Genomic DNA, 26,519 nt, shown 5'->3' with positions numbered 1-26,519 from the left:
AATATCCACCATTCTGCTAGAAGTTATATTGTCCCAAAAGTTATTTCGATAAACGATAATATTGTTGTTTTGAGACCATTTTCAAGTTATATAATGGTAACGTCATAAATAATGCAAGAACACATTTTCAGAGATCAATAAACTTTAAATTGTAATGAACATTTAACACTTAACTGGAAGACATTTTAAATATCCAAAATAAACAGAAACAGCTTAGAAAATCTCTCTAAATAAAATTGTCCTTCAATTAGTGAGACCAGCCTATCAGACTGAAGATTTTTTTCAATAAATCAAGAAAATGATAATTATTGAACTCATGCGACTAATTGATTTATTGCGGCAAGCGGTGCACCCCTAATCATCACGATAAACTTTAAATCTATATCGCCCTTCTCTACCTTAAACTATCACTTTGTTTATTACCTACTTACTGAATTAAATTTAGATATAGGCTATACATATATAGGGATTGTTTTTAAAAGCATTCTATGTGGGTATTCAGATGTTGCACAGCAGAAATCAGGCTAAACATGTTTAAAGCAAGCACATCGTCTGATAATTACATATATAATGTCCAGGCATGTGTGCAGCATGGTGAAAATCCGAGTGAGTCCGAGTCTGTGCAGCATTCTGCTTTGACACCTGTCATCATCCTGAGCATCAGCACCACCGGTGGGGTTGGTGTCATCTATTATAACATGGCCTCCTATGGCTCCATGCTAATGATCAGAGCTGCTACCTGCCCGTCTCTACCGTCTTTTTACCGCATCACCCCGAACCCGGACACCGTCTCCGGATCCCTGCATGCGTGTTCCGGTGAAGAAACCGAGGCTAGCTCGGGGAAACGCGTGTTATTCTCGGCCGCTTTGTGCAGATCACTGGCTCCCTACCTCTACCATGGTCAGATACGATGATTGTGAGGCTAGCTTTTGATGGATCAGCACCATCCTTACCAAATTGAATTCTTTATTTTGAACTGCAACGCGTTGGCCTCGGGCCCTTGGAGTCCTGGCACCAGCGCTGGAAGAGAGCCTAATCCCGAGGCAGGCTTCTGACCAGGTTGTTGTTGATCATCAGCCATCGCGACGGTGGGGTGGTGGGGGAGCTTTAACAAGTAGGCCTCATCCCCCGGCTGTGCACTGCACCCGGACCCACCGCTGCCGGAGCGGCTCAGTCAGCTAGGACAGCCCCGCCGGACCCAGCGCAGAGCATGGCTACAAAAACACTGTGATGGGACCCCTCACAAAACCAAAAAAACAACAACAAAAAAACAAAACAAAAAAACGAAAATACACCAGCCGGGCATACAAAAGGCATTTCGCAGAGGTGTCTCCGCTGCTGCAAAATAGCACGCCTGCAGCAGCCAGCAAGCAGCTACAGACGGGGCTGGCTGCGTCAAGCTGCACGCAAAAAACCCGCATGCCAGAGCGGAAATATTTTCTGAAAGTAGAACAGGACTCTAAAAATCTACATCACGCACACTTAAGGTGAGTTCAAGAAATATTTTTACGTCTAGGTATATGATATTTTATTGTTTTTTCAAACTAGACACCAGAGGGTACCCAAAATATTTTACTCAAGTAAGAGTAGCACCACCTCAATATATTTTTTAAAATTCAAGTAAAAGAAACAAATTACACATGTAGAGTAAAAAAAAAAAAAAAATTTAAATGGCAATTAGAGTACTGAGTAATATCTAAAGTTTACATAATCAAACGAACCAAAATATAAAGTTATGTGGCAATATTGGTAATTACAAAATTAATAAATTTAATTTTGTAATTACAATTACAAAATAACAAAATCAGGCAAAAGAAAGAAAATGCTTGCTTTTCTTTCGAGGTTAACCATTGGTAGTTGAAGAAAGTTATTTCAAATGTATTAGCCATTATTAGCTTGATATAGTAGATTTATTTGGATTCTTTCTCTTTGTTTTTGAAATGAAGAGTTTTTTGTAATATGATTATTATATTTGTAGCTTTACATAAACACATTAAGCGATTGTTGCCACTGTAACTTTGAAAACACCCTGGATTATTATTATAATCTTGTGTTTTATTTTAGCGAGTTTCAGCCAGGAAGTTGCAGCTCTGTCGTGCCTAACTTGATGTCCTGCAGTTCCGCTGTCAGCCAGAAGTGGCGCTGCTGCAGGAAGCTGCTTGATCAGATAGTGACAATGACGGGTAAACAGTCGGGATGATATCATTACACCATGAACACGGGCAGCTATAGCCATTTATGTTGATCCCGGTATCTGCCTATGCCTCTGACTAAGATTATTCACTAGTAAAACTGATCAGACCGAAATTAAAAACGGAAGCTGCTTTTGCAGGTAGATATTCTAAAACTGTCTTTGCTCATCAAACTGATTAATCTGTTTTTTCATCCGGTTGAAATCTCCGTCTCAGTTCTTGAAGAAAAAGAGTAATCCGAAAGATTATTCTGATTTTAAACAATCTGCCCGATATCTAAATATAATGCTCATTATTTACATATTAACAGATCTAAAATAGACGTAATTTAGTCACATGTCAGTTAAATTACAACGACTTTTGATTTTTATCGCAACAAAAATGTTGGAAAATGACATGTGCGCAGTCGTATTGTTGATAAACGTGAACAATTTTAAAAGAAGGTAGGCACCAGGTCATGAAAACAAACCCTGATAAATAAATAAAGGTTTATTCAGAGACTTCCTTTATGCTGCCATCTGTTGGTGGAAACGGGTACTGCTACACCACTCTGGCAAGGCTTCAAACGAGATACAGCAACAAACAGTACACGGAGAACGCATGAATGGAAAACATTTATGATGAGTTTTTCCCCATAAGATAAAATAAAATTTTCAACAAAATAAGAAAATAATGGGCATGACTCCATTAGATTTTTTTCTGCTGATTCTGGCTTGTCCCCTTCAAAGTTTGTAGTTTGGCATAAATGTGCTACTGATTATAGGGTTAAAAAGTCTAAAGATAAGTCTCTTGCGTACTATAACATATAATAAAAGTAATAATAATAAAACACAAAAATGACAATGAGAAACAAGTTCAGTCTTTCAAACTGTTTGGTCAAGTAAATTATTAACATGCAAATCCTGCAATAACATATTCAAAGTTTTTGAAATAGCTGCTTATTCTAGCCTCACAAACAAGGCCTAAGCAAATATTTTTGTCACAGATTTTGAGTTGAAAATATTTAAATCAAGTAACAGTTTTAAACATTTTTCAATACACTGTGTGTCATCTGAGACATTTTATGTTTACAAGCAAACGTAATAAGAATTATGCACTACTTCTGGGAAAGGATAGAAGAAATATAATTTTCTTTTTTTTCTTTTACATTTCTGATAAATACAAATGTCAAAAGTATGTGTAATTATTTTCAAAACTAAAAATCATTGCTTAGAATAAACACATTTCACCACATTTACAGCCCTAAAGTGGGTTTATTATTCAATGAATTAGAAATACTTAATGTTTTCCACCATTTCCAGTACTATAGTTGTCTATAATAATGTGCTGTTGGAGTGAGGGAAGTTTAATGATTATTTGTTCTGTTTTGTTGACATTAAAGTAAAAGTATATATGTATTACATTATAAACTAATGCCCTTTGCTCTGATATATTAAACTGGTAATTTGTGAACATTGTCAGTGGAGAATTTAAAGAATAGTTGATAGGTGAATTACATTCATTAGTGTTTTATACGTACAGAAAGGGGCTCAGTACACACCTATGTGGTACTCCAACTTTAAAGGATGAGTGCATTAAAATAACTTTAGAAAAGACTTAAAGTTTGTCACTGCACATTTTGGGTAAATGCCAGTGTTTACTAGAGTCAATAATTTTTGTGCAGCTTAAAGAGAGCTCCTTAAATCATGTTAGAGTTTTTTGTTGTTATCTTTTTGCCTCAGTGACAACAATATTCAGTATATTTTTCATTTATTCTATATCCAACCAAAGGGTACATAAAATTAATGAGTCACCGTTGGGCTACAAAAAAGTTTCCTTTAAAATAAATAAATAAATACAATCCTTTGTAATAATACTGGATAAAAAAATATTAAGAGTACATTTTTAAAATAATTTATTTGGGTGTATTGCTTGTGTTTGAACTCATTTATTTTTTTGTAAAATGCTAAACTAAATAAAAAAAATGTTGAGCTGAGAATAAACTAGGAGGAAAAGTTTGTACATGTCAAACATCAGGTGTGCTGTGTAAATTGTTCTGCTTTTGGTCTTTTACATAGGAACTTTACAATATTTTTGAGTAGTACTAATTTTTGTTATCATTCTGGACAGTCATTTTAAAAAAATGTCTGTGATTTATTGAACATCCAAAATGTTCTTTGTTAATGTGCTCATCTTTTTACAACACACCTGCATATATTACATTTGTCCAAGTTTCACATCAAGCGGAGAATGTGAACGATGCTACCTCATCTAAATAAGAATAAAATGTTGTTTTTCCTTGTTAGTCGTTGTTTTCTCGCTTCATCTTTGACCTCCAGTCGGTGGCTATTCTGGACTGATTTGTTTTACTGTCAATCTTCTGTCACTTCTGATTTATTGTGGAAGAGCTTATGAACGCCGTTTTTGCCCTTGCTCATTCCTTCAAATGTCAAGATTCTCACAACACTTCTTCCAACCAGACAGCCACTTTTTTTTTTTTTACCCCATATTACACAGAATGTATTTCTGAATTGCCTAGTAATGTGTTAACAGCCAGAAAAATGAACGTCCTTTCATTTTACCCATCCTTTTTTATTTCCCTTAAGCAATTTTCTTAATGAGCATTTAAGTTTTTAATTTGAAATATAATGATAGGGTTTATAACACTATGGTTTAATAAAAACATGTCTTACAATATACCTCCTATCTGGAAACATTATACAAAATTCATCAAACATTCATCAAATAGTGCTTTTCAAACCAGATTTAACCCCCAAATTAATAAGTAAATAGATAAATAATTATGTAAGTAAGACATATGAAAAAAAAGGAAAGTTGTAATGGGAAAATAATTTAAAAAGGTCAAAACAATGCAAACAACTGCAAATGACAGTGGAAACTTACAGTGTATAATGATAAATTCAGTTATTCTGGAGAAACAAAACTGTAAACTATTTGTTTAATGTTGTAATTCATTGCAAAAATATATTTTTTATATGCAAATATTTATTTTAACACCAGAAAAAACAACTTTAGTGGTAAGTTTCAAAGTTGTGTCCTTTATTTAGATTTTCTTGTGCTTTTAATAAATCTTGTTTTGCATTTCAGAAGCAATTACCTCTAAATTCCTTTAAAACATAACTTATGCACTGTAAAAAAAAAATTTAAGGTAAAATACTGGCAGGTGTGGTTACCATATTAATCCACATTTATATGGTAAAATTCTTTTGCCATAATTTCACCGTATAAATACGGTAATAATATAATAATAATAATAATAATAATAATAATAATAATAATAATAATAAATAAGGCCATAATTTTGCAGTAAAATATGTATTTATATGGTAAGATTCTGTGTTACCATAGTTTTATCGTATAAATACAGTAACATTTTTACGAATTAATATGGCAACCACAGCTGCCATTATTTTCACTGTAGTGCTATTAGGCATTCAGTTTCTGGAGCTTGTCCCTATTTTGTGATTCATAGTGACTAAATAAAATGCAAAACCTTTGACTTTCCTATTTGAACAACACAAAACAAGATATAAAAGTCCAAATATACAAAGTAAACCTGGAAAGACCAAAGAATGATATCTGATCTGCATTAAGCAGAAATAGCAGAACAACACCGGAGGTGTCTGGGACAATCACAGCGACCCAACAAGTCATCCAGGATCCAGTGTCCGACCTGAAGTTGTACGGTTTTTTTTTTCTTTGTAGTTGGTGTATGTGGGACGGCTGGGTCACTGCAGCAAAGAAGTCGGTGAGTCTGGCTCTCACGTGCGGCCGTAGCCAGTCCAATCCTCTTACAGCCTCCCCCACGGGCCAGACTATGAGGTCGGCTTGCTGAGTCCAGGTCTTATCCTGAAGATGCCGAAGATCCTCGGCACGGAGTCACGCCAGCATGCATCAGAAACCACAGCCAACCCATTTACCTCAGTGCACACGCTGTGCTGACTGTAAGGTGCATCCACTTTCATTGAGTTTTGTTGTATTGTTAGAATATCTGTAAGCAAAAACACATCAACTGGTCAATGCACTCAGGTAGGTGCATGTCACCTTCTTTTTCTTATTAAAATATAATGCTAAAAACATCATAGTTATACACTAAGGGAATGGAGCTCTTTAAGTTTGTCAAGCTTAATTTATTCACACTTGTTTAACATGACAACTTAAAAAACTGAATATATTCACTTGGATAAACTTGACTGGACTACTTGCAACAGATAAACCCAATTTTCTTTTAAAGTTGGATGGCCTGTTTTGTTTTTTCAGTGTATTTTCAGCAAAATATAATTTAAAAAAAGCTTAACGGAAATAAAAATGATTGGAAAAATTAATCAAAGGTTAGTTTGTTTAGATTAAAAAATAAACATGATTTCTCAGGTTTTTTGGACTGGTTTAGTTGTCAGTATTTTTCTTTTCTTTTTTTAACTTTATCTTTTATGCAGTTACAAGGCTGATCTCCAAGTACACTTGAAGAGTACTGATGACTAATCTAACAGTATGTCATATAGTTTAACTGAATTACTTAGTACACTAATGTTTCACTGGAGTAACATATCAAAATACTTCAAAATATAAATAATGTTTCCTGTTTTTATAAAGCTAATCACTTTTTCTTTCTTTTTCTATTTCTGCTTGTTGAACAGAAAGTCAGACGACCGGTAACTGCTTACAAAGCACATTTTAATAGCTGTTTGTATGATAAGATACTGTAGCTTTGTGGACTGTATTCAGTAGGAAGCAACTGAAAATCAACACCTCCAAATCCAAGAGCATTACCTTGAGCCATAACGGGGTCATGACCTCTCCAGGTCGCGACAAGGTCCAAATGGAGAAGCTTAAGTATCTCCAAGTTTTGTTGATAAATGAGGGGAATATGGAGCGCGTGATCAATAAGTGTATTGGTGGTCTGGGTCTGCAGTGACGTGAACACAACATCAAAACCCTTCAGTTTCTAGACATTACAGTGTTTATTGTGCCATAAATAGCACTGGGTTACAATGGAATTAGTTACTTACAAGCATGGAATGGTCCAGTCAAAGTCCAGATATAAAATCAATTGAGAGTGTGTGGCAAGATTTGAAATCTAAAAGTGACCTATTATGCTTTCTTGAACAGATTTGGAAAGGTTCATGGATTATAAAAAACAAATTCATTACATTCTTTACACAAAGTAATTCTTAGAGGTTAAGATTTTAGTCTGAACACTTCTGAATATTTTGAACTGTTTTAGGGCATCTTGTCATTTTGAATCCAAAGAAGCTGCTGCTGGCAAAGCCCCCTCAACTTGCACGTGAAAATGGCTGCCAGCAAATGCAGAGTTATACAACAGTACATCTGTGAAAAGCAGAAGTGGAGCCTCCTGCACAACCAACAAGAATGCAGCAAGTGATTTCTGGATGGTGAGTTTTTCAGCAGCCATTGTAGCACTAATAGCCATAAAACCAGCTGACAGAAGGTGCTGGAGTGACACTTGGGTTGCTAGGTAACAGGACTGAGTTCTGCTAGGGTTGCTGGGTAACGGCGCAGTGCCCCTTGAATGTGACTGAACAATTGAGAGGATTGCAAAGCGACCCATTTTCCAGACATTTTTTGACTTACTGTCAAAAAAACGACTGACTGGTTTTTTAAAAGCAGTTGAGACCCAACTGGAAGCATAAAAAAAAAAACATGGAAAATGTAAATTTTGCATAACAGAACCCATTTAATGTTAAAACTCTCCATCCAACCAGACAGAGGTTGAGCTATTTTTCATAAATAAATGTGCAGAGCTTATGGAGACTTACCCAAAGCTGGTTCTATATATGCAACACATTTCAGATTTTTATTTGCATTAAAAACATGGTGCTGTTTCTGTCTGCAGGGTAACAAAGTGTGGGAAAGGTCCAGAGTTATTAATACCACCTCAGACCACTTACATTTGGAAATAATATATAATATGGGAGTCCCTTGCTTTGACGTCACTTATACAACCTTCCCCAGACCAAGCTGTTGTTGCAGATATTATTCCAATGCTTGTTTTTTTTTTTTTTTCACGTTCCCTTTTCTCTGCGTCCCATGGCAAAGCGGATGGGAAACTCTGATGTCATCAACCTTGGCACAGCGGGACGGAGGAGCATGCAGACCCTCAGGGTGCCACGATTTGTGCCCATGTGTTATAGTGCCCTGTAGATGGTGAAATAGATGGTGTGGTGCTGCCCGCCTGTGCTGCACCTGCGTCCCAGCATGGTGATTGATCAGTTTGGTCATGTGGAATGTCACCATCTGCTCCCCAGTCCCACTCACCCCTTCTTGTGTGAATGCCAATCACTGGCAGGAAGATAGTTATTTAAGCCATGTCAAATCAGGCGCATGACAATCAGCAGAGTGCCAACAACATTTGGAGAGGTAACAGCATGTCATGCAGTAAAAATACACCATTTTAACAGCAACAACGCTGTCTGAAAATGTGTTTTAAAAAAAACAACAACAAAAAAACGTCACCATTTCTATAAATTTTTCTTAATTTTTAGCACGTTTCTGTTTTGGTTTCTCCTCTGCATCCGACCTCCTCATGGCCAACAATGTATCAAGGGGCCATCGGGAGTGACATTCTTCATAGCAGAACGTCAGAACCAGTGACATTTCAACCACAGGAAAATAAAGATATGCAAAAATGATCTCATTAACATTTGCATTACCTGTTTGGATAATCCCTTTTCTGACAAGACTGCAATTAACTAAGATTGATGCAAAGTTCAGGGTCAGGGGACTGTATAAATTGGCTCTTGGATCAGATACGTTTGTGTTATGAATGCTTAATGTGCCAGATAAGAAGACTGATCTCTGTCAGAGGAGAAGGTCACTCAGTAGCCACCAGTTGCCAGGGATTAGTTGTAAAACAGCTAATATATTTACTGACATCAGCATTTGAATGTTTTGGCTTTATTATGACGTCTTCCTCAATTAGGTTAAAAAAAAAGAAAAGCATGGAGTTGTAAAAGTTAACCAACGATTGCGCCGATAAAGAAGGAGAAAAAGAAGAAGAAGAAGAAGAAGAAGAAGAAGAAGAGGAAGAAGAAGAAGAAGTGAGTGACCTCCTAACCTAGATAGTGCTGGTTTGGATCGCCAGGATTAGACTTTGACTTTAAGGAAGCTAAGTGGACAGCAGCTCACCTGCAGACAGATTGAATCAGGAGGAAAATCACGTGTTTGTCACCGTTTGAAGTTTCTAAATATACCATTCTGGTCTTAAAAAGATTTAGGTTAGACTTTATTTTTGGACGCCAAACACCAGCTCCTCAGCATCTTCACTCTACAAAACAAAATTCTGACTAGGGATGAAACGATTAATCGAATTAATCGTGATTAATCATGATTAACTGATCATTGAAGTATTCGTCAACTTATTCAGTAATCGATAACATATTTTAAAAAATGATTCCATTTGCTGAAAGAATACTTGTATATCACTTTACCCATTCACACACACAGTGGAAAGCTACTGGATAGTAGCCACAGCTGCTCTGGGACAGTCTGACAGAAGCAAGGCTACCATGTACCGGCACCACCAGATCCTGTCAACACCACCAGCAGGCAAGGCGGGTGAAGTAACCAAGGTCACAACGACAGAGGTAGACGGAGCAGAAATCGAACCAGCAACCTGCCAATTGCGATAGGAAGAATTCCTACCACAGTTGCCACCATTGTCCTGTTGTTTTTATAGCACAGTTGATTCACTGTAAAACATGTGAAGGTGATTTAACTTGAAAATGAAAGTCCTCCTGCTGCCTTGAAAATGCAATTTAAGTCAACAAGAAAATAGTTTTGGTTTCAACTCAGAAAAAAAGTTCATGAAGTTGATTTAACAAGAGACAAGTTGTCTAAACATTGTTTTTTAACTTCATTAATCTTGAATAATGAGATTTAACTACAAATCTGCCCTCACTGAGTTAAAGAGTCACATTTCTCTATTATTTTAGTCACAATATCAAGTTAAAATAAATACTTATTTTACTTTAGAATAATTTAAATTCTTGTTTCAAACTGCAGGAACAAAATTTCTGATCTGATAATAAATTTTATTAAACATCCCAATGAATTCAGCTCAGAAACATTTAGTGTGAACAGGACATTATCCTCAAGCTTTGCTAACTGAGAATTGCATTAAAATGAACATTTGCCTTCATAAAACACAAGAGTCAGATCAATGTAACGCACTTCCATCTCAGGAGACAAAAACATGCCGCTAAGCATTCTGGGAAACAGTTCACACTCCTGTCTTTTTCTTCTTTCAGTTTTTTTAAGTGTTAACCTAAAAACTCTGGTTTATTCAACTCTTGGAGGTTTGACTAAATTAATAAAAAGTTAACACAACTTACTGCTGTAAGTTTATCTTTCACAAACTCACATTTAGGTTCAAAATGTAAAAGTGGATTAATTTATTTGATTTAAAGAGTAAAAATAGTAGACACAACTAAATGCGGCTCAAATGTTTTACAGTGTTAACTCAAAATTTGTTTGATTTTGTAAATGTGTGTGGGGACACCGGGAAGGTTGACCTTTAACGACCTCTGGAAACAGTTACTAATAACTTTACAGTGGTAGACCAAAAATTTTTGATGCACAAACATTTGACATCAATTTTGTTTGATATGAAGAAATAAAATCAAACAGAATTGTTGTCAAATGTTTTTGTTACATTTGTGCAGCAAAAATTTTCTTCATTCAGATAGAGACGTCTTAAGGCTTTAGGTTATACTTCTCTGAAAAAGAAAAAAAATTCTTCAAAATGAAGAAAAGCAAAAAGTGAGGAAGAATAAAAAAATCTGTATTGTTTCATGAACCGGTTGAATCTCTCACTGATTAAATGGTTTCAAAGACATCCTAACAAATAATGGAGTCAGACATTTTTGCACTATTTTATTTTCAGTTCGAATGTTAACAGGAACTTAAAAAATATTTTCTTATTCCTGTTCTCTGCTGCATTAGAGTCTGTCTATAGTATTTACTGAAGAGTCGGTACTGTGGTTTGGAAAAGACTTTGTTTTTGTCCCAGCGGGAATCATTTGATTGGATTCTTGTGAGGTGTTTCTAAAACACCAAGCCGTGCCAGGACCGGGTGCCATACTGTAGCTCTGTGCATTGAGCCAAGTCCATCTTTCACCCCCTCTCTCTTATAGAAGGCATGCTTAATGCAAGACACAAATGAAATTGTAGATTTGGTTTTTTATGTTGTTTGCATATGTTTTGGTTAAAAATGATACGTGTGGTGGATTTGACCTCATACGGGAAGGACGACTCTTTTTAGGAGACGTTGCAGACGATCACCCAGACAGACCAAATAACCTCCAAACCCAGCTCTCCATGCCACACGTGCCTGCAAATTAAGACCTGGCTCTATTTGTGAATGTAGGTCAGACAAGGCTGTAGTATCCAGTGTTTACTGGAAACCTCTACCTGTCTAACAGGAGATTATCTTAGTGGCGTCATCACTGCTTGTTGGTCCAGAGGAGGGATTTCTAGCCTTGTGTGTGTTCAACTTTACACTTTATGCGAGGTGACATGAAAACAGGATGATATCTGAGCCTTAAGGATTTCTCATCATTATAATTCTGTAATTTTTGTGGTTATTTATCCATACATTGATTGGGAATCCCCTAGTTATTTTGGTTTTTATGTGAATTTATTTAAATTTTTTATGCTTACAAAAACCCATGCCACCACAAATTGTAAAAATAATGAGTTCTTTGTGTAATAATTTTTCACTTAGAAGCAGAAAAGCTCATAAATGATGTAACATTTTAAAGCAAAAGCGTCATGTCTTGGCCACCCCCTCTGTGCAGGATGAAATGGTGCAGCCCTGATTTGCATAAGTTGTCTGCGGGTTGCTGCACGACCAGCAGGGGTGGGTTAGGGGAAGGAGTGTGTGTGGACGACACACCACACACATGAGTAAAGAGGTGGACAGAGGAGCTGTGTGTGGAGAGCGCTGAGAGTCTCGCTGTGATCCAGACAGAGTTATGTACTGTGCTCATCCTGCCTCTGGGACAGGCAACAACTCACTGATGTACTGCTACAACATGAAGCCAGTGAGTATCTTCATATTTTATCCACCATAAATTAGGTTGGGCATGGTTTGTTTGTCTGTTTGTTTGCTGCATTCTTAGCTGTTCTTAGTTCGTTTCTTGAGTTTCACATCAAGAATTAAAATGCATTTGCAGTGGATACTTGAATAAAAGTTTATGCCAACTGAAAGTTGTTGGAGGAATGTCAGATTTTTGAGGATGTTCTCTTTTTTTAATCAGGATATTTGATAATGACTGGTGTGTGTTTTGAGGTGCAGTGGGAGAACACTTTGTCTTTCAGATGAGTCAGAGCTGTAATAAGATGTGAACTTCCTTTAAAGTTTCATAAAGTTGCAACATTAGGAATTAAATTTTCTTGAACTCTTTCAGCTCCAGAGTAATCCTGTAGAGATGCACCAGTCAGGTTTCTCTTTGCTGAAAATGAAATTCCAGTTTCAACTGATTTCGATTATTTCCCTTCTCAGGATTAAAATATAAAACAGGTTTCATATTGGAGATGTTAGCTTTGAATCCACCAGAAAATTACAATAAAATTATCCCAATTTATGCATCAAAACTTCTTTCTGATTTTTTACCAAACTACAAAAGAAGTGCAACATTGGGTGATATGACTTTTTTTATTTTATTTTTTTTATTTGATGCATTTAATGATCAAATCACAGATCAAATCAGAAAAAACAGAACACAATCTGTTCGACATGCAATAACTTTAAATTCACTTTTACTTCTTGTTCTAGGCTGACAAAAAGGCTTGTTTTTAAAATGCTTCAGCGAGACTTCCTGTTTGCTCTGTGCAATCCAGTCAAGCCTGGCAGCAGAAAAACATCTTGACATGAAGCAGATTGCCTCTATTTCTATTTGATTTAACCCCGCTACGTTGGAGCAGTCCCTGCACTGCTGCAACCATTATCAAAGGCAGCTTTGATCTTGGAGAGACTAACCACATCCAGACATCGTGGATCACAGAGGCAGAAAATTGGTTGCATGTGGCCGGAGTTGGCCACGGTGGAGCGAGGCATGGGCCTTGAATAGCAAGTTGATGTTTCACTTATCTCCCATCTTGATGCTCTCTTTGTGTGTGTGTTTACAACTCTGCTCTTCTATATACATATTCCTGCCCTGAAAAGCTTCCAGTTAATAGAAAATAATGATTTATTGCTTTTGAATTTCTTCTTGAACTGCAGGAGTAAAAAGGAAAAAAAAAAAGTGCATTATCATTTTGTGATCTGATGATTGATGGCTCCTAAATCAATGCTATGCTAAAAGAGGGTGTCGTGGCGATGGCCCCTCTCCATCGGGGGCCAGAGAGGGCGTGCTGGGGCGGGGGTGTGACCATTATTAACGGGTCGCCTGCTATGCTGATGGTAAGGAGGACAATTGGCTTTATCCTCTGCCATATGCTGCCCGTGGCGGCTCAGACGGGCCGAGTGTCGACAGGGGCTCTTCTGTTTGGCCAAGCCCACAATCACCATGGGACTCTTGCCAGCCAGGGTCACAGCTCTGTGCGTGCACACGCGTGTGTGTGGTTTGCCTAAATGTGCGAGTCTTGCACAAGCGTACTCAAGAGAGTCTCTAATAGCCTGCTTTACAGAACTTGTCGTCCGGGTAACTGACACCCCATTGATGCAGCGCAGGGAGGTTTATTTTCATTTCCTGGGGCACATCAAAGCGACGGAGGGAAGTGCAGGTGCAGGCCGAGACTCTTGGTGGTTTTGGGTGAGGCGAGCGCCTCTCTGTGGGTTTCTGTGTCTGCGTGAGTGCAGGGCATGCTTTAACCTGAAATTTATTTACCTTTCAGAATATTTGTTTTCCATTTTGTGTTATCTTGAGCACAAATCATCAATCAATCAGTCAGTTAAAGCGCTTTACATCATGATAACACAAAAACACAAAGTCGCAGAAGTAGAAGTGCACCGATTGGAGTTTTCTGGTCAATCATCGATTAACAATTTTTAAAATGCTTGACCTGCCGATTCCGATTTTGGCCGATACCATTTTTATTTTTTTTTTGTCTAAAATGTCACTAAATATAGCCAAAAAGTCGCTGAGTTGGTAACAGTGGGATGATGATTGTTAGCTGCAAACGTGCAGACATGAACTGGTGAGCCACTCTGTCAGTCAAACCTCTCTCTCTGCAGAGCAGAAGAGGACATTGGCTGATTTGTAGACATTTGCTGAGGTAAATAACATTGGCTTCACATGTAGGTATAGGCCGATCACCGATCTCCCAGAATTAAGGAAATCAGTGCAAACCAACAAAGAACAGTCAACAAGCATTAGATTTTACCAAGTGTTGTTGTTCCACATCAAACTGTTGATTGTTGTTTAATTTATAATGTCTCCAAACCAAGTCTATGCAGGTGGGTTTTAGTCTAAATTTAAAGGAATTGAGACAAATTACAATTCAGTTTTATGTTTTTGGGGTCTGAGTCCCAGCCGGACCTTATCATGATTAGCGCAGGGATTTCTCCTGGTGAACGGTTCCCAAATCCGGATGAGGAGGTGCATGGATCTGCAGATTATGGATTATCACGATGGCTCCAAGTGTGCCTCCGCACTCTGTTTTGTTTTCTTTGCATTATTACTTCAGATTGCTCCCATGCAAACTACAAATTCACGGTGATTAAACCGTAAACATACTGTCTGACAACGTAAAGGAAGAATCTGAGAACACATGAAAAAATGCCATTTTGAAGACTTTGGGACTCCAGAGACTAGAGTCAGAGCTTTATCCACAAATGTAGAAAACATGTAGGTGACCCTGCATGAGAGCTGATCCAAATGAGGCCAGAATAACTTTTTTTTAAATTTATTTAAGGTGTTAAATAAAAGTTTTCATAAACAACTTGTTCAGAAAATATTAAAGCATAATACAACTTTCCCGACCCCATTAGGGATAAAAGGTGTATAGAAAATGGATGGATGGATGGATAATGCAACTTAAAAAACAAACAGCAGAAAACAGAAGAATATCACAAAACAGAGGCAAAAAATCTGCAGCCATATTCATCTGCATACCTTGTGCTCACTTTTTGTTAGCTTTTTTTGTGATGCTGTTGTGATTTGGTTCTATAAATTTAATTAAATTGCTAATTAACAAAAAGTAAACATTCTGGAAACTCGCCTGGGGAGTTTCCAGGACCAAAAATACCACAAATATCCAGGAATCCTGAAGGAAAATGTCTGTATATCTGTGACACTGAGATCAAGTGGATTTTAGTTATGCATAACGATCCAAAGCACACCTGCAAATCCACATCAAAAATAATCCAAACTAAAATCTGACTAAGATGATGTGGCGTGACTTTAAACATGTAAATGTGAGAAAAAAAAAATATACAAGACATTTTTTCTTAACATTTGCTCCTGTCCACATGCTAAGTGGAATTAGCTTTACAGCCCAGCTTCCTGCACCAGAAAGTAGGAAAAGTATCAGTTTATAAGGTGGTTTTAATTGTTTTTTTCAGGTTTATGGGCAGCCTCCCAACTCTGATGGCAACTCAACTTCACACCCATCAAGCAAAGTCCCCAGCAATGTGTTTGCAAGCACCTTCTTTGGTGAGTTCAAGCACAGCAAAATCTCAAAAACACTCAGTATCCAACAATAACAATCAAATGTTTCTTGAAGTATCATGCTTCTTGTAGCTTTTGTAGCAGGTTATAACATATGACCACGATGTGATCCTCTGGTCCACCCTCCTTGTATGCTTTTATATAGAATTTGATATAAAATGATGAGAAAATTAGGCGAATTTGCCACAATGGCTGCAAAAAAAATATGAGGAAAGTGATAAATTGGTGATTAAATATTAAAAACTAATCAGTAAATTATACTTTATTGGTAGCACACTATTTCAAAAACAAGAACTCTTGCAAAGTATCTTTGTCTCATCTATTAAAAATAAAATAATACACTTGAAATAAGACAGAACTAACCAGCAAATAATTCTTCAGCAATTTATAAGAGCTTGTTTCAAGTCAATAAAATGCTGGTTTGATTAGCAGAGTTTTTTCACTTAAAACATGGGGAAAATGTCTTGTTATAAGTGAAATTCCTGCCAGTTTTTATCAATATTAAAGAATTTGTAACTTTTAAAAAGCATCAACATATTGCTGAGAAATTAATTTTAAGTTCAAGATATTTGGTTAGATCTTGTGTTTTTGCAATGTCTGAGACAAAGTGTGGAAAAATGATCAGAAAGAAGCTGACACACAAAAAAAAGCATGATTTTAAAAAAAAGAACAAAAACAGGGATCAAATAAAATAATCTGGGAACTGGCGAACAATGAAAATAGAAAACAAACACTTAAAACCTAATAGTAAGGGAAGATTTAAATGTTTGTGACAAAATGTAAACTACAATCAGGTCAGAAAATGAAACTGGTTAAAATAGTTAAATAAAAATACAAACAGTAAATTAAAACAACATAATTATTAAACGACTTTAATTATTACACTGCACTGTAAGAGTATGTTTTCCTTTGTTGCTATTAATATCATAGATTATGAATACATTATTCACCCCAGTGTAAAAGAGATATATGAAATGAGCAGCATAGCTACCAAACATGTTCTGTGCTGTTTAATTGAGACAGTAAAACTTAGTTATTGCATGTAATTTCTCTGCACCGGGGTCCAGTCTTCTGCTTTATAACTTTTTAACTGGCAGTTCAAGGCACCTCAGCAGTTCAGACGATAAAACATGATTCTTTATTTTAGAGGGGATGAGCAATTCTCCGGACATCTGGAGCGCCGTAAACGGGCTGAACCAGCAGGGCTATGAAGGTGCGCTGGGGGCCTCGGCGGGCCACCAAACACAGCTGGGGAGCTACAACAACCTGCAGCCGACCCACGGTAACCTGGTGAGTTTTCCTTCATCAGCCCTGGTGAATGTTGATACAAAAACTCTTGTTTTTAAAACGCGTTTGCTTTCTGGTCAGGATTTCTCTCCTCATTCGGTGCTGGCGGCTGAAATGAACAGAGGATTACCGCCGATGTCCACCTTTCACCGCAACAACACGGTGTCCCGCTCTCCCTCTGACAGCCACTCCGAGAATCCAGCAGGTGAGGAGAAAAAAAAAATAAATAAAAATAAGAGCTTATTTTTACTCTTTGTTGCATGCTGTAAAAAGAAACAAAAGAAAAACAAGTATTTTCTTAGTGTAAATGTCTTAGTACACTTGAAATAAGAAACTCTAACTTACAAATTTAGGAGTTTTTGTCTGGAAAAACTATATATCACGTGTGCACACAAGATAGCGACCCTTTGCAACTAAGTCACTTACAATCATTTGAGGCGCCATGATGGACGTGGGAAGTGAGAATTGGGATTGACTGAAGTTATTTTCCAAAGTTGTTTTAGCCAGTTTATTCATGGCTTCTACTTGTTCGAGTCAAGCTAATTTGTCTGTGAACGTAACACACCTGGTTGGGGCTCTTTGACGGCGGTATTTACAAAAGTTAGAAACGGCTAGCTTAGAAAACCGACCCATACCTGTTCCCTCTTGACGTGTTGATCAAATTACCGACTTTGCCTGAATTCACACCGCAGAATTTATCACTATGTCATAAACGGCGTTTCCATTTACACCGGTGCAGCATTAAAAATGTACAAAAGCCGAGATGCTAACCAGTTTTTTTTCCATACATGTTAGGCTACATGACAGTGCGACATTGTTTCCATGGTTATCAATGGTTAGACGCCTGTCTCCTCCATAATGCGATGTTTGCTATCTTTCTAATCACCCTTATTTATAAAGTAAATCGACGATAGTCTTCTTGCCTGGTAAAAAGTGTTCGCTACAAATCCGCCATTACTCCGAGAGTTGACCGTCACTTTGATTATCTGCTGCTCTCCATCTCCGATCTTTTCTCACCAAAAGTTAGAAATGACACATTTGGTTTCTATCATACTCTGCTTGTGCAGCCGACCGCCCAGCACCCTACTGCCATTCTAAAGTGAAATCACCTTAATAAAGGATAACAGGTTAGCGCATGTGCGTTTTTTGACAGGCTTTACCACAGGAGCGCATTGGTTGATTTTCACGTCCGACGTGGCGGAGCGGCGGAGAGAGTGACGTCACGTGCAAAGGGTCAACGGTCAATTATTGACTCAATTTGAGTCAATATTCCCTTACTATTGATTTTTTTGTTTTTTATATACATTTTTCACCTCAAACATGGGGATGGATGGATGGATAATTGAAAAATCTGCTAGTTTTTATCAATATTAAAGAATTTGTAACTTTATAAAAGCATGTAAAGTGTAGGTTTTAATGGTTTTTATATTGGTGGAATTTCTAATAGTTCTTATTTATTATTTGACCTCATTTTCAAAAATAGAAACGAAGGATTTTTGATTATTGTAACGGCATCTGTGAATATGCCATTTGCCTAAGTATGTAATAAGATCAATAATAAGATTCTGGTTTTTTAGCTATTGTGTTGTCATTCTAGCTAAATAATATAACTTTCATAAAAGTCAAAATCAAAATGCAAATAATTTTCCAGAATTGAGTAGAGAAAGTATAAAACCAAAATAAATAAAAAAAACATTTTCTGGGTTTTTTTGGGGTTTTTTTCACAGAAAGAGCAAATCATATTTATATCCTTGTTAAAATGTTGTAGAAAGATTTTGGATAAGAAGAACCCGTGAATCATTTTAAATAATACTACTTTTTACTTTATCAATTATCATGTATCTGGTTGGTGAAGTGCAAATCTTCTTCCTGTTAAGGTTTAAACTACGGTAAAGTACGGTAGCTAAAATGACTGATTCATATGTTTGGAAAAAAAAAGGTGTTTTTTTGTGTATATGTGTATTTTCTTTGCTATTTTTTCTTTTTAAATTGATTTGAAGTAAAGAAAGCACATATTTGTTTATATTCACATAATGTCACAATAAATGTGTTTGTTAAATTTCAGGAAGCCAAGTGAATGTGTCAGGAGCGTCACAGACAGGCGATACGCTGGGAAAAGCTTTGGCCTCTGTAAGTATGAACCACCTCACTCTCATTAAAGCTACTTATCTGTGCTCTGTAATGTTCAAACGGGTCAGGTCAGAGCATAAAACCAAACCTTGGGGTCCCACAACCTATAATTCATAACTTCCTGTGGGGCGACAGAAGAGCACCACACATTAAAGAAGGGTTACAGTCGTGCAGCGGGACGTTATATTGGCTGCAGTGCAGTAAAATGACAGGAATGGATGAGTTTAGTTCAGGTTACGAGGAAGCTCCAGGGATTGTGGCAGCAGCTGTTAAAGCTTACACAGAAATGACAAGTTGTGCTTTTAAAATGATCCATGTTCTGGTTCCTCTGCTGCTCCTTCTCTCTGTCAGATTTATTCCCCCGATCACACGAGCAGCAGCTTCCCCTCCAGCTCCTCTACACCAGTGAGATCTCCTTCCCCGCTCCCAAACGCAGCTGAATCTACAGGTAGGAAAGCAAAATAATCATTATTTATTAGAGTTTTACATTTTCATACAGAATGTCATAATTTTTCTTATGGTTTTCTTTCTTTTTAGGGAACAACTTGTGGCCCCGCAGTTCAGTTCAGCCACCGGTGTCACCGCATTTTGAGTCCTCACTCATATCATTGGTAAAGTTCTGGATCTTTTTTATTAAATCTGTGTCACATTGCAAATTTTACAAAGTATTTTTGGTCTTGTTTCTAGTGCAAATATCTTAGTAGATGTGAAATAATACAAACCTAACTTATGAGATATAAGACCTTGTTCTAAGTCAATAATTCTTGAATATTGATAAAAAGTTACTAGTTACATCTGCAGGTTATTGTAACAAACTGTTTATTTTCTCTTTTTTAAAAAAGAAACCTAATTGTTTATTTGTATCTTATATGCAATTATAATAATGTATAAAAAAGGCTTAAGTGGTTAAATAAAAAATCTACAGAATGTGAAATTTAATAGAATAGACAATACTAAAATAAATATTGCATTTCGCAAAAAAGGATAAAAATTGTATTTCCCAAAACATGAAAAATAAATTTGATGTCTGGAGCATAAACTACAAATGAAGAGTCTGCTGCACTGAACCTCGTTGAAATCCTCCTGGTTATTCCACCAAATATTGATTCCTGAACTCTTCCTGTGTTAAAACATACGGAGCCCTCCAGGGGACATGGGGACCTTTTTTTTCTTTTGCGTTCCCTTGCAAAACTTTTGGGTTCCCTCACGATACTGTACTGATCAGTACATGTGGCATGAACACTGTGAGCCTTTCTTACGGTGGCCGCCGTACTTTCTGCTCTAATATAAGATTATGTGAGGTTTTAACATGAATGTTAATATCTCGTTGGGAAATATCTGAAGTTTTGTATCTTTTTATTTAGGATAGAAAGGCACCAAAAACCTACGAAATAAACAGAAACTTTCCTTGAGTAGTAAAGAAATAAAAATACATCCAAACTATTTTGACTATTTCTGAGTTATCGCGGGGTAATACGTCATCTGACAGTTTTGATTGTGTCTCTGTTGTTCTGGTTGTCTGAATGGTTTAAAGGGCCGTTTTCATGTTCAGATCCATCTCAACCTTAACAGACATACACATTGAATCGACTTTCAATCAGTTTTTTGCACCAAAGACTCAATAATAATATACACATCTTATTATTATAATACACTGCAAACTAATTATAGTAAAGGGCCGCACTGGGTTAACTCGGGGAATCTCATCTGTCCGTGTATCAATCAACTCCAAACCACTTCTTTGTTCCGTCACAATTATCGATTTATTCCATTTTGATCATCATGCTTCAAACTTTGCAAGGTCTGACCGCCCCGCTCACCGTTTCCTCACACACACTAAGCCAGCAGGCCAGTAACCTTCCCATTCATACCTGATGACAGCAACGCCCACAACGACACACCCACCACCCAGGTGTCAAAACCTCGAGCTCCTGTCATATCAATAATTACTTATTTCATTCATATGACTCTTACAGAGCCTCAGTGAAAACGTGTTTATTATTAATAACTGTTTGGTGCAAAACACTGACTGAAAAGCGATTTTAAAACAATTTTTTTTTATGTCTGTTAAGGCTAAGATGGACCGGCACTGAAAGTAGCCCTTTAAAGTTTAAACCATTCAGACAACCAGAAGAACAGAGACACAACCAAAACTGTCAGATGACTTATTACCCGCGATAATAACTCAGAACTAGTCCAAACAGTTTGGATGTATTTTTATTTCTTTCCTACTTTTGCAAAGTTTCTGTTTATATCATAGGTTTGTGGTGCCTTTCTATCCTAAAGAAAAAGATGCAATATGTCAGATATTTCACAAGGAGATATTAACATACATGGGAAAACCTTACATAACCTTGTTTTAAGGCAGAAAGTACCACGGCCACCTTAAGAAGGGCTTACAGTATTCAATTATGCCACATAACTGATCAGTAGATTATTATTATACATTTGTTTTCCCATGTCCCCTCGAGGGATCCATAAAAACATTAGTATTGTTTCAAAATGAATATGAACTTGTTTTCTTTGCATTATTCAAGGTCTGAAAGCACTGAATCTTTTTTGTTATCGTGACCATTTTGCATTTTCTGTGAATAAATGCTAGATTTTTGCTTGGTATTTCAGAAACATGCTGTCAGTAGTTCATAGAACAAAACAACAATGTTCATTTTAACATATATACCTACAAAGAGTAAAACTGATGATTTTAAGTGGTCTCTGAATTTTTTCCAGAGCTGTATATTAAACTGAAGGTTTACGTGTGTGTTGATGGTTTCAGTCTCAGGTGGAGGACCGCCTGGACAGATTGGACGACGTCATCCACGTTCTGAGGAACCACGCCGTGGGCCCCACTTCCTGTCTGCCCAGCGACATCCACGGCTTACTGGGCCAGTCCCACCACAGCCACCCAGCCAGCACCGCACCGCTCACCTGTCACACTCCAGCAATGGTTAACAAACATTACTTCAAAGTATCAAAATGCTGTAAAAATGTTGCTTTGTGTGTAATTCTGCATTGTTCAGTCCATCCTCTTTCAGCAGACGATGGGATTTTACTCCAGCTGGAATGAAAGTCCACCATGTTCACGGGGAAAGGATATTTAGTCTAATCCTTTGGGGGAGGGCATATTAAATTCTCCCACTATCCTTTTTTTTAATGATGTGTCAGATAGAAGTGGATCATCCTGAAGAGAATTGGGGGGAATTTAAATGGTGTAGAGTAGTTTTAGGGGAAGGATTATGCTTGTCTGGAACTGAATTATTTGTGGCGTAGAGGATCTGTTTGGGCTTTTCGGTAACACTTTATTTGAAGGGGTGTGCGTCAGACTGACATGACATAAACATGAAGGAGTCTTCATGAACGTCTACAACTGTTGTCATGAAGTGTCATTCAGTAAATAAGAATACTTTAAATGCAAAGTTGCACTAAAACCTGCATTAATAGTCCATTAAAAGTGTAAACCTTTCTTTATTCAGTCAATAATCACACTATAAAAGCAACTTTCCATTAAAACTTGTATTAAATTAGTCAACTTTGCATTATTTGATAAATAATGACATTTTAATGTAAAGTTTGATTAAAACTTGCAATAAAGGTCAATTAAAAGTATAAACTTTGCATTATTTGGCCAACAATGACACTATAAAATCAAATTTTCTTTAAAAATGGCAATAAAAGTCCATTAAAAGTTTAAACTTTGCATTATTCAGTCGATAATGACACTAATGCAGAGAAGCAACATTCAGCTTCTATACACAACAAACTCTCAGAAAACTGTAAAACAGCTGAAACACTGACTTCCTTTAAATCTCGGCCAACAAACCCACCTGTTCAGAGTTGTATTTGAAAAATAATCAATTACGAATTAATCGATGGCATTTGACGTAATGTAATGTTTTGATTGTTGATTTTGTCGTGTTGTCGCACGACTTTGTGTTTTTGTGTTTGTTATGATGTAAAGCTCTTTGAATTGCCTTGCTGCTGAAATATGCTATAGAATTAAAATTTGATTGATTGATTGATTGATAAATTCACGGCCACATGGAACGCTACGGCAAAAAGTTTAATTTTTGTTTCATCTGACCAGATCACATCTTCCAACAACACACTACTTTTTCACTAGATAAACAATCTTACTAAGTATTTTTGTTCTAGTTTCTAGTGCAAAAATCTTAGTGTACTTGGAAAAAGTCCAAACTAACTTATTAGTAACTTTTCAGCAAGAAATAGGAGCTTGTTTTTAAGTATATCATCATTTTTAGAAACTAAGCATTTTCCATATTATAAGGGGAAAATGTTTCGTTTTACTGACAGATTATTTCACTTATATTTTTATTTATATCAAGGAATTATTGACTTAAAACAAGCTCGTATATCATGCATAAAAGTTACTTGCAAGTTAGTTTTGTCTTATTTCATGGATATTAAGATATCTGAACTAAAAAGTACTTGGTACAATTTAGTGTTTTTGGAGTGTTGGTCTGTCAAATAAAACTGTAAAAAAAAATATCCTGTAGCTTTTACTTCTAACATGACAAAGTGTGAAAAAGTTCAACGCAAAGCAGTGTTTGTGTCCCAAGAGAAAAACTGTTGAAGTTCATAATTTACAGAGGGAATATGACTCATGTTTGACTCGTCTTGCTCTTTGTGACTCCTAAAGGTCGAAGGTGTCTCCATGAACAACAATCAATCAACCTTCCAGAGCCGAACACAAAATGGCCACCCATATCCGCCCAGACAGAGGAACACATTCTTACAAGCTGCAGGAGGAGGAGGAGGAGGTAGTTATTCCTCCTCTCTTACCAGCTTTTTTCTGATTTTTTTGAATTGTCTTATTACAATACATGTTTGATATTGCACAGGCGGTGGCTTGAATGTTCAGAGTAACCTGGAGTTAAAGATGGAAAGCAGGGAAGTGGAGGAGATGATGCACACCAACCACGACCACGGCTCAGACAGCCCGAGATCAGACGAGGAGAGTGAACACAAAACACACGGAGAGAACAGCACGCAGAACAGGTAACAACAAGGAAAAAGATACATTTATTATCAAACATTAAAACAAGGATCCAATCTATTATATTTTCACTGGCTAATTAAAAAAACAGACCACCTGCTGGAAGGCAGGAGAGTCTAAACGTTTTGTCATAAAATACAAAAAAGAAAAATCTTACCAAGTAATTTTCATAGTTTCTAATTAAAATAAGACAAAGCTAACTCATAAGTAACTTTTCTGTAAGGTATAGGAGCTTGTTTTAAGTATATAATTCCTTAATATTGATGACAAAGTACTAGTTAACTAAGAAACGACGATAAACTTAAAAAGTAAATTGTAAAGTCAGGATTATCAGGAGTACCAAGACCTGAGTCTTCTAATATTTTTTTAAATGGGATTTTTTTTTCTCCAACTAAATAAATAAACTCAAAGTCAAGATTAGATTGTTTTAAATAAAATCTCCAGTTTGTGATGATGCTGCTGCAATAAGAGATTAGTTCATTTTAAAGGTTTCTACACACCTTTGTAAAAGGTGCAAGCAAATTCAGTTTTTTAATTTTCATTTTAAATACAAAAATGACAGAAGTTCTCTTTCTAAAACTGGAATCAAGTTAAATTAATCTTTTATTATTCACATCAAACATCTGGTTTAGTCTCATCTTGATTGCCTGTTTTCAAGCAGAATAGACTATAATAAGTAACAAACATTCAAATTATATTTTAAATGGATGTTTAATGGTTGTTGAATTAGCATAAGCTTTTTAAATTTTATTTCATCAAACCAAATAAAACCATGTTATGAAAGTCACCAGAAGAGGGCAGAGAAACCCAAATAACTGAACACTGTCCTCTCTTTTCACCTTCTCTTAAGTTTATATTTTTGTTTAACCTGCAAACATTTCCCTTCTCACATGCTTTCCGTGTGTTTTTCGTTGCAGCATCCACGAGGACGAGGACCTGAGCCCAGAGCAGAAGGCCGAGCGCGAGCGAGAGCGGAGGATGGCCAACAACGCTAGAGAGCGTCTGCGGGTGCGGGACATCAACGAGGCCTTCAAGGAGCTGGGCCACATGTGTCAGCTGCACCTGAACAGCGAGAAGCCGCAGACCAAACTGCTGGTTCTGCACCAGGCCGTGGCCGTGATCCTTAGTCTGGAGCAGCAGGTCAGAGGTCAGTGCAACAGAGGAGCAAGAATGTGCTGTAAATGACTGGGGGTGTCTGAAAGATCAGACAGAAATGGTCTTAAAGCCTACATAAAATATATTTTAAATTATATTACTTTGTTTTAAAAAAAATTATAACAATGATATTGAATTAAATTTTTATAGAGTCAGAAAAAGTTGGTTTACATATATAGAAATGCACTTGATTAATTTGTTCTATCATGCAGAGCCATAGTTTTATTAAGTTTCCTGAAATTATTTTTAAGCATTATTTTATAAGTGCAATATCACAGCTTCTTTTTAAAGAACTATTTTTATACATGGTGTATAGTTTTTCGTTATTTTACATTTTAGTTTGTTTTTCATTGTGAGTTGTAAATTGCAATTGGCTATTTTGCCCTTTGCTGCTGTGATTCTTGTATTTTCCCTTGGAAGCTATCAATCTATCTAGCGATCAATCTAACTACATAACTTGATTGCTAGCTATATATCTAGCTATGTAGCTAGCTAGTTAAGTAGCTAACTAGATGTCTGTCTGTCTAGAGTTTAATTGGACTTTTTGACTTTGATAATTTTTGACAACTTTAGGTTCTAAACTGTGAAACCTGAGTTCAATATCTCCATTTTTACATTTACTGTTTTTGTAACCATTAAAATTTTCCGTTCCTCAGAGAGAAACCTGAACCCAAAGGCTGCATGTCTGCGGAGAAGAGAAGAAGAGAAGGCGTCCAGCATCATGTCGGATCCACAGCCTGTACATCTCGCTTTCCATCCGAGCCTGACGGACCCGTCGAACCCCATGGGTCACCTCTGAGCACCTGTTACTGACAACTCAAAGTCTCACTTAAAGCGTTTCATTCATTTACATCAACGATTAGTTTAAATCACTGTACAAACTGATGCAACGGCTTTCAAGTGTTCCTACCCTTTGAACTTTTTCACATTTTGTCACATTACATCCACAGGCTGCAACGGGTTTTGTTGAAGTTTTATCGTAGTTGTGATTTGGAGGGAAGATAACAGTTTTAAATATTTTATACAGGTAAAACATTTAAAACTATGTATTCATCCCCCGTTTGTCAATAAAACCGAGGTTTTGCTGTACATCTTTTGGGCGCAGCAAAA

General features: G+C 36.7%; 1 protein-coding gene across 4 annotated transcripts; it reads left to right on the top strand.

The window, feature by feature from the left end:
* Window positions 1-261: 261 nt before the first annotated feature.
* On the top strand, window positions 262-26,519 carry LOC122834970 (transcription factor 12-like). Of its 4 annotated transcripts, none has more exons than XM_044123574.1 (12): window positions 262-1,487; window positions 5,898-6,141; window positions 15,718-15,808; window positions 16,971-17,315; window positions 19,176-19,240; window positions 19,592-19,688; window positions 19,778-19,851; window positions 22,017-22,187; window positions 23,898-24,018; window positions 24,100-24,256; window positions 25,172-25,401; window positions 26,066-26,519. In XM_044123574.1, the coding sequence occupies exons 2-12, from the start codon at window positions 6,082-6,084 to the stop codon at window positions 26,206-26,208; spliced, it is 1,554 nt and encodes a 517-aa protein (XP_043979509.1). In that variant the 5' UTR covers window positions 262-1,487; window positions 5,898-6,081; the 3' UTR covers window positions 26,209-26,519. The 4 variants fall into 4 exon arrangements, with proteins under 4 accessions (XP_043979509.1, XP_043979510.1, XP_043979508.1 ...); XM_044123575.1 differs by lacking the exons at window positions 262-1,487; window positions 5,898-6,141 and adding an exon at window positions 12,063-12,253 and having other exon boundaries at window positions 16,971-17,113; window positions 17,192-17,315; XM_044123573.1 differs by lacking the exons at window positions 262-1,487; window positions 5,898-6,141 and adding an exon at window positions 12,066-12,253 and having other exon boundaries at window positions 23,898-24,015.

This window comes from Gambusia affinis, linkage group LG08 (genome assembly GCF_019740435.1).
Source record: "Gambusia affinis linkage group LG08, SWU_Gaff_1.0, whole genome shotgun sequence".
In the NCBI taxonomy this organism is placed as follows: domain Eukaryota; kingdom Metazoa; phylum Chordata; class Actinopteri; order Cyprinodontiformes; family Poeciliidae; genus Gambusia; species Gambusia affinis.
Note: the sequence above shows the minus strand (reverse complement) of the source record. Positions and strands in the feature narration are given on the sequence as shown.

Excerpts from the sequence above, each read along its gene's own strand:
- LOC122834970 (XM_044123571.1), top strand. The coding sequence starts at position 12,185 with ATGTACTGTGCTCATCCTGCCTCTGGGACAGGCAACAACTCACTGATG. Across the intron at positions 19,241-19,591 it reads TGGGAAAAGCTTTGGCCTCT|ATTTATTCCCCCGATCACAC; the intron begins GTAAGTATGAAC and ends TCTCTCTGTCAG. Across the intron at positions 19,689-19,777 it reads AAACGCAGCTGAATCTACAG|GGAACAACTTGTGGCCCCGC; the intron begins GTAGGAAAGCAA and ends CTTTCTTTTTAG.